The sequence below is a fragment of the Anolis carolinensis genome, unplaced genomic scaffold (assembly GCF_035594765.1).
Source record: "Anolis carolinensis isolate JA03-04 unplaced genomic scaffold, rAnoCar3.1.pri scaffold_19, whole genome shotgun sequence".
Taxonomy (NCBI): Eukaryota; Metazoa; Chordata; class Lepidosauria; order Squamata; family Dactyloidae; genus Anolis; species Anolis carolinensis.
The window spans coordinates 1,756,339-1,768,100 of NW_026943829.1; the positions used below are offsets into that span (position 1 = coordinate 1,756,339).

Below are 11,762 nucleotides of genomic sequence, written 5' to 3' on the forward strand. Positions count from 1 at the left end.
GATCACAGATTCTCTGTTCCTTACCAGGACACAGACTACATTAAATAAGTCACCAAACTTATTTTAAACGGACTCAAAATTGAACAATTGAGTCTCCTTGATCCCTTCAACCTAGGATCAATCTTCCCTGTGCCTCATCAGAGCACAGACTGAATCCCTTTTTTAATCTCTGCACTTTTTCAAAAAAACGGCAGTTGGCTCCACCTACTTCTCCATGGCAACCAGCCTCTGAGTGCTGAGATGCAATAACTGTAATACTTACCCTTTTAAAACACAAACACACAATTAAACATAACATCTGTAAACCAAAAATTCATACTTCATTACAATTATTATTATTTCCTGTCTTGGCTCGCAAGTTCAAGTCTTCTCCTTCTGTCATTTCTCCCGGTTATTTATATTCAGATTGCAACATTATGGGTATAGGATCATAGGCTTATTTTAGGGTTATGCAAAGTACAACGTAGAAATCGTAGATGTAGGAGTGATATTATAATAAGGGGAAGAAGAGGAAGATAGAGAACCTTCTTCATCCATCCATCCATCCCTCTTACCTTGCCTGGATTTCTTGCAGGAGTTGGGACCTTTTTGGCGAGGCCACGGAAGGAGAGAGTGCTGCAGCAATAGGGACCCCTTCCTGCCTTGTTTGGACCCGAAATGCTTCGCCGGTCACTTCGGAGACCTTCAAGGTGCTTCTGGAGGAGTAGCCTTTGAGAAGAAGGAGAAGGTTTTGGAAACCACAAAGACACAAGATGGACAAGCAAACACAAGCAGAAATGGATAACAATGGGTGCGTCTACATTGTAGAATCAATACTGTTTGCTGCCAAGGAGTCCAGGGATTTGTACTTTGGCGCAGGACCAGAAAGTGGATTGCTGTGAGTTTTCCGGGTTGTATGGCCATGCTCCAGAAGCACTCTCTCCTGACATTTCGCCCTGAGAAGTTGTGAGGTCTGTTGGAAACTAGGCAAGTCAGGTTTACAGTAGAGTCTCACTTATCCAAGCCTTGCTTATCCAACGTTCTGGATTATCCAACGCATTTTTGTAGCCAATGTTTCCAATACATAGTGATATTTTGATTCTAAATTCGTAAATACAGTAATTGCTACATAGCATTACTGCGTATTGAACTACTTTTTCTGTCAAATTTGTTGTTAAACATGATGTTTTGGTGCTTAATTTGTAAAACCATAACCTAATTTGATGTGTAATAGGCTTTTCCTTAATCCCTCCTTATTATCCAACATATTTGCTTATTCAACGTTCTGCCGGCCCGTTTATGTTGGATACGTGAGACTCTACTGTATATATCTGTGGAATGATGTCCAGAGTGGGAGAAAGAACTCTGTTGGAGGCAAGTGCGAATGTTGCAACGGGCCACCTTGATTAGCACCGAATAGCATTGCAGCTTCAAAGCCTGGCTGCTTCCTGCCTGGGGGAATCCTTTGTTGGGAGGTGATTGTTTCCTGTCTTTCAGGGGTGTTGTAGTTTGGCACCAATTTGGATCCCATGGCACAATGTTATGCCATCCTGGGAGTTGGGGTTTGCCTTCTCCGCCAATGTGTGCCGATGCGTCACCAAATTACAGATCCCAAGACTTCATATCAATGAGCTAAGGCAAAGTGCATTGAGATGCGCCTTTAAAGTCTATGAAAGCACAGTCTGCAAGATCACATTGCTTAGCTGAAAGGATATGCCTGCTTCCAGTCTGCAAGGCGAATGAGGGCTCACCTTTTTCAGAGCCCAGGCCCACCAGCACCTCGGGGGACAAAGGGCTCCTTTTGCTCTCTTTCAACGTCTCGAGTACAGATCTGAGCAACGGGATGAGTTTCCGATTGATGACCTCCCAGGTCCCCTGCGGAGCACCAGCCGCACCGTAAAACCTCCAACTGGGATAATTCACAAAGCACTGGGACGAGCCAGAATGGAGATCCTGCAGAAGAGAAAACAGATGGGAAACCTTGGCAAGGTCTCCAAACCTTCCAATCCAAGGAGGATTTCAAGGTGAAAGTGCTGTCTTGAAAAAGTTGTTCAGTCTATATCGTGGAATTAATGCAGTTTGACGCCACCTTAACTGCCATGATTCTACACTGTGGAACTCTGGGAGCTGTAGTTTTACAAGCCTTCTCTTCCAAAGAGGGTTGGTGCCTCCCCAAACTACAAATCCCAGGATGCCTTAGCATTGCAAAAAAAATTGAACACATACAAATTAAACACATGAATATTTTGTATAGAATGAATCCTCAGTCACAGCATTTTATGTCTGCATAGAAATATTATTTTTGGTTCTGAAAATATTGTTTTCTGCAAAGAGCAAGTCAGCATGAGCTAAGTACATAATAAGTCCCACACTGCCAACAAAAAAGTTCATCTGGGATTTTTCTTACCTGGGTTTTCAACCATTAAGGGAGTATTTTTAAATATTATTTCTAGTTTTGTTACTGGGTGAATGCCCGGGTCATCATTGTAAGCATGTTTTCAAGGCATTCCTTATATTCAGAGGAACTCTATACCTTTGTCTGTAGAGCCACCGTCTCCAACAAGTATCGGAGGTATTCCAGCCTGCAGCAGGCCCTCTCAACATTGGCTTGGTGCTTTGCCATGTGCTCCTCAAATGCAGCCACGAGATGCAAAGTTGTCTGGAAAGTGCAGCAAATGAGATGAGGAAATGGTCAAACGGTTGACAATGAGTAAGGTTCTGAAGCTCATCCATTAAAGAATTTCAGGACCTTGGAGAGTTCATCTACACTCCGAGGCGGAGAGTTCCATTGCTGAACAGCTCTCCCAGTGAAGCTTCAATATCACCTGAGAAGTAAATCTACTGTATTCAGGACTTGGGTTTGAATGTGTGTCAAAGCCCATTGAGAGTAGAGGAAGGGGCCCAAGTGTGGAGCTCACCTTCCTAGATGTCTCTTGAAGCGTTTCCAAAATCTGGAGGCTGCTGCTCCGTTGCCGCTCCACCTCCTTCAGCTGCATCTGGATCCGTCCTTCGTCCAGCTGGACCTTTCGGACAAACTGCACCAGCTTTTCCAGCGTCTTCCTCAGCAAAACCTGGACTCTGGCCTCCTGGTCTCTCTCGTCCTTCTCGACTGGGGCCACCAAACAGTATATGAAGCCAGGTTGCATTTCCCACCCTCGTCTTATACTCAAATCAATAAGTTTTCCCAGTTTTTGTGGTAAAATTAGGTGCCTCGGCTTATATTTGGGTTGGCTTATACTCGAGTATATACGGTATTTACTTCGCCTGAGCTTGAAAGGAGACAGCAAGGTTCTGAAGCTCATCCATTTAAAAGGTTCAGGACCTTGGAGAGTTCATCTAAAGTTCAAAGCAGGTTGATTTTGGCTGAATCCACACATTTGTTTGACACCACTTGAACTGTCATGGCTCATTGCTTACTTATGAGATAATCTAGATAGTCCTTGAAGGACTCTTTGCTTAGCTACGGCCTTATGAGATCATCTTTTGGAGGTCACTTTCCTTACCTATGGTCCTATGATCATAGGTCTCTTTGCTTACCTATGGTCTTATGAGATCGTCTAGATTGTCTTTGGAGGTTTCTTTCCTTACCTATGGTCTTATGAGATTGTCTAGATCGCCTTTGAAGGTCTCTTTGCTTAGCTACGGCCTTATGAGACCATCTAGATGGCCTTTGAGGGCCCTTTTCCTTACCTATGGTTTTATGAGATTATCTAGATGGCCTTTGGGGCCCCCTTTCCTTACCTATGGTCTTATGAGACTATCTAGATGGTCTTTGGAGGTCTCTTTGCTTACCTATGGTCTTATGAGATCGTCCACAGAATCCAATGCAGACATTGAGCCATAGCAGTTTAAGCGATGTCAATGCCAGTGTAGATGCACCCTGCAATGTCCATCGTCTTGAAGTCAATGAAACAAAAGCAGGGCTGGTGTAACAAATCAATGAATGGAAGTTTGGAATATGGATGACATATGTTACCTTCTTCTACCCTCCAAATACCAGTCCGCAGGAGGTGTTTCCTTACCTCTCATTTGCAGAGATGGTTTGGAGTCCCGCGGTGCCTTCAGTTGTCTGTTGGCTCTCCGTTGAGCTTCTTGGTTTGAGGACTCTTCCAGGGAGCGATAGATCTCTTCGGCGGGTTTTAATTTGTCCTTGTATCTTAACTGCAATGGTTTAGAAGAGAATGACCACAGTCAAGCTTTGGGACGTGAGCAAGAAGGGCTGTAACACAACGGTAGAGCATCTACTTTGCGTGCGGAAAGTCCCAATGTGCTTCTACGCTGGTTGGAGGGATTCTGGGAGTGGTGAACCCCAAAAGTAAATATTGCCAAGCTTTGGCACACCTGGAACCTTTGCAACTGGCTGCTCCCATGGAATGATTGTATTCTGAATGTTACAAGATCTATTAATTTCACTGAAGCTCATCCCCAGAGGGAATCGGGCTGTGGCACAAGCTGGTGAGCAGCCAGCTGCAATAAATCACTCTGACCAAAAGGTCATGAGTTCAAGGCCAGCCCGTGTCAGGGTGAGCACCTGACAATTAAAAATAATATATAGTCCCTGCTCGTTGCTGACCTAAGCAACCCGAAAGATAGTTGCATGTATCAAGTAGGAAATTTAGGTACCACTTATATGTGGGGCCCTGGTGGTGGCGCAGTGTGTTAAAGCGCTGAGCTGCTGAACTTGCAGACCAAAAGGTCCCAGGTTCAAATCCCGGGAGCGGAATGAGCGCCCGTTGTTACCCCCAGCTCCTGCCAACCTAGCAGTTCGAAAACATGCCAATGTGAGTAGATCAATAGGTACCGCTCCGGCAGGAAGGTAATGGCGCTCCATGCAGTCATGCCGGCCACATGACCTTGGAGGTGCCTACGGACAACGCCGGCTCTTCGGCTTAGAAATGGAGATGAGCACCAACCCCCAGAGTCGGTCACGACTGGACTTAACGTCAGGGGAAAACCTTTACCTTTACCTATATGTGGGGAGGCTAATTTACGACACCATAAAAAAAATCATCCAGCCGCCATTGGAATGAGGAAGTGGCCGTTACAGTGGATGATGAAGCAGCTGCTCACCCTGTGGCTGGAATCAAGCATACCCTCAGGAAGCTGGAGATGTTTTAAATTGCCTCTGCGTCTGTCTCTGTCTCTGTTCTATATTCTATGGCATTGAATGTTTGCCTTATATGTGTACAATGTGATCCACCCTGAGTCCCCTTCGGGGTGAGAAAGGAGGGCGGAATATAAATACTCCGAATAAATAAATAAATAAACAAACAAATAAATGTGCTATAGACACGGAAGCCACCAAGCAACACTGACGCAAACCCAAGTGGCACCTTGTTCATCTTCCCTTCCTTGGCGGCCTCCAAGATGTCCAGGCGCAAGAAGTCCAACTCTTTGAGGAGCTCCTCTTCCTTTTCTCTTTGGCCACGCCAGAACCGTTGCTTGGCTGCCACCTCCGTCTCCAAGGCATCCGTCTGCAAAACAAGACGTCCAGAGTCTGGCCAATTGGGAAGGGACATCTCCTCCCTCCTTCTTGTCGCACCTCAGGTTAGCTTCACCTTGCTAAAGACACCAAGCCACACACAGGAAGTAGTCTTTACTTATTTATTTATTTACAGTATTTATATTCCGCCCTTCTTTCTCACCCCGAAGGGGACTCAGGATGGATTACAATGAACACATATATGGCAAACATTCAATGCCAACAGACAAACAACATATATAGACAGACACAGAGGCATTTAACATTTTTTTCCAGCTTCACGATTCCAGCCACAGGGGGAGCTGTTGCTTCACTGTCCACTGGTGGCTGTACTTCCTCATTCCTTTCCTCGTGTTTTGCTGGCAGTTTTATGATGTTGTAAATTAGTTAAATTAGCCTCCCGCATAAAGCGTACCTAAATTTCACTACTTGACAGATGCAACTGTCTTTCGGGGCTGCATAAGTCAACAGCAAGCCGGGCTATTTAATGGTCGGGGCTTAACCCGACCCGGGCTTCAAACTCATGACCTCTCTCGGTCAGTAGTGATTTATTGCAGCTGGTTACTAGCCAGCTGCGCCACAGCCCAGCCCTCTTCTTCTGTAGTTTACTTAGAAAATAAGCAAAAGGTAGTTCATAAAAGGGTAAAAGTACAGTTCCAAAAGATAGGCACAAAACCAAGGCTGTAAGCAATAAGTCCATAGAAACATAGAGCATAAAACAAGGTCCTTTTCATGGAAGCCAAAGTCCCACCAAACAGAATATATCCAGAAGATATTACAGGAAGGCAAACTTGGCACAGGAAAGCAGACTTGCTTCTAGATCAAGTGATGGAGTTGCATTGATAGAGAGCTCTCTGCGAGCAGACTGTTTTAAAAGCATGACATAAAGGCATTCCTTTGCCCTTTGAATTCTCATTTATTGGTTATGCAAAGGCTTCTCCGCAACCCTCTAAATTCCAGTCTTGTAGCCTGATCGAGATTCCCAGAGTCAAGGTCACTGAGCTCATTATCAGGCGGCAAAGTGCTATCCTCCCTGTCTACTCCCTGCACCTGAAATTCCTCATTAGAAACAACATCATGATTTATTCCCATGGGAACAACTCCCTGCTCTTCATTTCTGACATAATAATTCTCAGCATCAGAGTTATCCTCAAATTCATCCTGAATCCCATCATTATGCACATATAATCCAGAATCTTCATCAGAGTCATGCAAAGGCACATCAGGATCACACAAAGGCAAAGGCTGAGTCACAACACTTCTGCTTTACAAGACTGGACATTACCAGTTCTGGGTCTGGGCTTCCCCTTGGCAAGCTTCCTAGGGACTGGACGATGGGGATGACCGCCGTGGTCCAAGGATTGATTTGAGCCCCGATGACCGGACCCGTCTCCCCTGTTATGGGGTCAATGGTTCGGAAGCCAATGGCAAGAGGAACGAGACCTACAAGCAATGAGAAGAAAGCACTGGAGTTTAAAGCAAGAGCTCACAGATTTGTTTGAAATTTAGAGTTAACTATCTCTGTAACATATGGGAATCCTAAGCAAGAGGAAATCATGGACTGGCTAATTTCAGGTTCCTGCTTCCAACAAACCATTATTCTGGACTATCAATGAGTTTTACTTATACAGCATGCAAAGTTTTTCTAATATACAGAAACTTGTTGAGAAATCTAGCATTCTGCTGCACATAATGCATCACTTTGCAACATATTATATTGCATTCCTTCCGATAATTTATTTCATAATCGTGTTGCAGACAATTGTATGGGCAGAGCTAGGAAAAGTTATTTTTGGGAAAGGCTAGCGGAGAGGAATAATAGTGCCATAGTGGTGCAGCGTGATATGACCCACAGCCTGAAAATGTTATCATCTTCATCATCACCATCTATATAAAAGAAAATGTAATGGTCGTTTTACTATGGAGTAAACAACAAAACCACTGAACCCAATCACACCAAATTGGGTCACAAAAGGTGCTACTCCAGCTACTTCCAAAAACGGCCAGGCATTGAGGCTGCAAGGCTATTCCCATAAGCCACAGCAACGTGTGGCCGGGCAAAGCTTATATATATATATACTAGCTGTGCCTGGCCACGCGTTGCTGTGGCAAAGTGGTGGTGGTATTGGTTAAAAATTGTTGTGGAATTTTTATTTGACATTATTTGTATTTTTAATTAATTTTATTGTAACTTATCTTTTTATTCATTATATTTTATTATTTTGTTGTATTATTTCTAGTTATTTTGTTATAGTATTTTATTGTATTAATTTTTAGTGTTTTTTATTATTTTTTATTGTTTTATTTGTATTTATTTTATTTTTTATTCTTTTATTAACACGGGGCTGAGTGGGTTGCTAGATCAAGTGGGCGGAGCTTAGCCTTCTAACTGGCAGCAATTGGATAAAAACAATAATTTCTCTCCCTCTAATTAGGACTTTATTTTTCTTTTTCTTTTTGTTGTCGGAACCTAGGGGCAAGGATGGTGGGTTGTGTTGCCAAATTTCTAGGTTCTGGGGCTTGTACTTTTGTTGTTTAGTGGGAGGAACGGACACCATTACTCCTTTATATATATAGATATGTATGTGTGTGTGTGTGTGTGTGTGTGTGTGTGTGTATGTATATATATATATATATATATGACAATGATAATAATCACATTCCAGATGGAGAGCCCTATCACACTGTACTGTTATGGTGCAATTAGGAAATGACATTGATAACCCAGGAACAAAAATCGTGTTACATAGTGTTCTTCATCTCCGCTGCTCTTCTCCAAAGGTATCTTTCCCATGGTCTGCTCCTCACCGATGGCAAATGCTCCCCCTTCGATAACCTGAATAAGAGGCTCCGAGACCACATCACAGCTCCGTTCCCCACCTTTTCCGTCGGCGTCTTCCATGGTCCCGGCTAGAGGAACCGGCTGCCCGGTTCTCCAGTCGCACTCCACTCCCAGGATGGGAACGGTCAAGCCGGAACCCCCCGGATTCGGGATCCCCATCCCAAAAATGGCCGGGACCCACAGGTCTGTTCACCCTAGCTGGTCCTTACCACATAGGTCATAGTTTAGGTACTTACCTCAGAGATAGCAAAGCTGATAGTTTACCTCATAGCTTATGTACTTACCTCATAGTTTACCTCAGAGTCATTATAGATATTGCTTATCATAGCCTTGGACTTACCTCATAGTTTACTTCAGAGTCATTCTATTATTATAGTTACTATTGTATTATTATAGTTCACCCTAGCTGGTCCTTACCACATAGGTCATAGTTTAGGTACTTACCTATGAGGTATAATAACTATAGGGTAAGAACATGAGGTAAGTCCTAGGCTATGAGGTAAGTACAAAAACGATGAACTATGTGGTAAGTACATAAGCTGTGAGGTAAACTAGGAGGTATAATAACTATAGGGTAAGAACATGAGGTAAGTCCTAGGCTATGAGGTAAACTATCAGCTCGGCTCTCTTTGAGGTAAGTACCTAAACTATGACCCATGTGGTAAGTACCAGCTAGGGTGAACTATAATAATACAATCTATATATATAAAAGAGTGATGGCATCACGGCGACCCACAAAACAACAAAACTACAAGCCCCCCAACCTCGAAATTTGACAACACAACCCATCATCCACGCCTCTAGGTTGATACAACAAAAAGAAAAGAAAAATAAAGTCCTAATTAGAGAGAGAGAGGAATAATTGCTTTTATCCAATTGCTGCCAGTTAGAAGGCTAAGCTCCGCTCACTTGGTCTCCTAGCTTACGTACTTACCTCATAGCCTAGGACTTACCTCATGTACTTTACTCTGAGGTAAACTATGAGGTATAATAACTATATATGGTAAGTACATGAGGTAAGTACACTATCAGGTAAGTCCTATCTATAATGACTATATGGTAAGTACATGAGGTAAGTACAAAAACGATGAACTATGAGGTAAGTACATAAGCTGTGAGGTAAACTGTCAGCTTTGCTATCTCTGAGGTAAGTACAGTAGAGTCTCACTTATCCAACATAAACGGGCCAGCAGAATGTTGGATAAGTGAATATGTTGGATAATAAGGGGGGATTAAGAAAAAGCCTATTAAGCGTCAAATTAGGTTATGATTTTACAAATGAAGCACCAAAACATCAGGTTAGACAAAAAATTTGACAGAAAAAGTAGTTCAAGACGCAGGAATGTTATGTAGTAATGACTGTATTTACGAATTTAGCATCAAAATATCAGGATATATTGAAAACATTGACTACAAAAATGCGTTGGATAATCCAGAACATTGGATAAGCGAGTGTTGGATAAGTGAGACTCTACTGTATTACATTATTACAGTATTATTATTACATTATGATTACTATTACATTATTACTATTACATTATCGTTGTTATTACATTATTATTACTATTACATTATTACTATTACATCATCATTATTATTGCATCATTATTACAATATTATTATTATTACATTATCACTATTATTATCACTATTATTATTACTATTACATTAGTACAGTATTATTATTATATTATTATTACTATTACATCATCATTATTATTACATTATTACTATTACATTACTACTATTACATCATCATTATTATTGCATCATTATTACAATATTATTATTATTACATTATCACTATTATTATCACTATTATTATTACTATTACATTAGTACAGTATTATTATATTATTATTACTATTACATTATTACTATTACATCATCATTATTATTACATTATTACTATTACATTACTACTATTACATCATCATTATTATTGCATCATTATTACAATATTATTATTATTATTATATTATCACTATTATTATTACATTATTACAGTATTATTATTACATTATTATTACTATTACATTATTACAGTATTATTACATTATTATTACTATTACATTATTACAGTATTTTTATTACATTATTATTACTATTACATTATTACTATTACATCATCACTGTTATTGCATCATTATTACATTATCACTATTATTATTACATTATTACAGTATTATTATTACATTATTATTACTATTACATTATTACAGTATTATTACATTATTATTACTATTACATTATTACTATTACATCATCACTGTTATTGTTACATTATTACAGTATTATTATATTATTATTATTACATCATCATCATTATTATTGCATTGTTATTATTACATTATTATTACTACATTAGTATATTATTATTATTATTATTATTAATCTCATCCTAGAAGAAGATTCCCCGTGTGGTCCGCCCGGCCGTCCTGATGACGGGCCCCCCAATAATTATTAATTATTAATGTTATTATTCCATCATCATCATTATTGCATCATTATTACATTATTTTTATTATAACATTATCACTATTATTACTACATTCTTTTTATTATCAGTATTATTATTGCATTGTTATTATTCCATCATCATCATTATTGCATCATTATTACATTATTTTTATTATAACATTATCATTATTATTATTACATTATTATTATTACATTATTACAGTATTATATTATTATTACTATTACATTATTATTATTACATCATCATCATTATTATTGCATCATTATTACATTATTATTATATTATCATTATTATTATTATTACATCATCATTATTATTATTGCATCGTTATTATTACATTATTATTATTATTACATTATTACTGTATTATATTATTATTACTATTACATTATTATTATGACATCATCATCATTATTACATTATTATTATATTATCATTATTATTATTATTACATCATCATTATTATTATTGCATCGTTATTATTACATTATTATTATTATTACATTATTACAGTATTATATTATTATTACTATTACATTATTATTATTACATCATCATCATTATTATTGCATCGTTATTACATTATTATTATCATTATTATTATTATTACATCATTATTATTATTGCATCGTTATTATTACATTATTATTATTATTATTACATTATTACAGTATTATATTATTATTACTATTACATTATTACAGTATTATATTATTATTACTATTACATTATTATTATTACATCATCATCATTATTATTGCATCCTTATTATTACATTATTATTATTATTATTATTATTATTATTATTATTACAGTATTATATTATTATTACTATTACATTATTATTATTACATCATTATTATTATTATTGCATCGTTATTATTACATTATTATTATTATTATTATTCTCATCCTAGAAGAAGATTCCCCGTGTGGTCCCCCCGGCCGTCCTGATGACGGGGGCCCCGGGGACCCCT

At 38.9% G+C, this 11,762-nt stretch overlaps 1 protein-coding gene across 2 annotated transcripts; it reads right to left on the reverse strand.

Moving 5' to 3' along the window:
- Positions 1-59: 59 nt before the first annotated feature.
- Positions 60-8,486, reverse strand: LOC134294724 (uncharacterized). Of its 2 annotated transcripts, XM_062966350.1 has the most exons (8): positions 8,342-8,486; positions 6,747-6,904; positions 5,313-5,453; positions 4,002-4,140; positions 2,898-3,088; positions 2,513-2,638; positions 1,731-1,932; positions 64-708 (listed from the first exon to the last, which is right to left on the reverse strand). In XM_062966350.1, exons 1-8 carry the CDS (start codon positions 8,460-8,462, stop codon positions 551-553), a joined length of 1,236 nt encoding a protein of 411 aa, XP_062822420.1. In that variant the 5' UTR covers positions 8,463-8,486; the 3' UTR covers positions 64-550. The 2 variants fall into 2 exon arrangements, with proteins under 2 accessions (XP_062822421.1, XP_062822420.1); XM_062966351.1 differs by lacking the exon at positions 5,313-5,453 and having other exon boundaries at positions 60-708.
- Positions 8,487-11,762: the final 3,276 nt, after the last annotated feature.

Excerpts from the sequence above, each read along its gene's own strand:
- LOC134294724 (XM_062966350.1), bottom strand. The coding sequence starts at position 8,462 with ATGGGGATCCCGAATCCGGGGGGTTCCGGCTTGACCGTTCCCATCCTG. Across the intron at positions 4,141-5,312 it reads AGGAAGGGAAGATGAACAAG|TTAAGATACAAGGACAAATT; the intron begins GTGCCACTTGGG and ends AAACCATTGCAG. Across the intron at positions 2,639-2,897 it reads TTCAAGAGACATCTAGGAAG|ACAACTTTGCATCTCGTGGC; the intron begins GTGAGCTCCACA and ends TGCACTTTCCAG.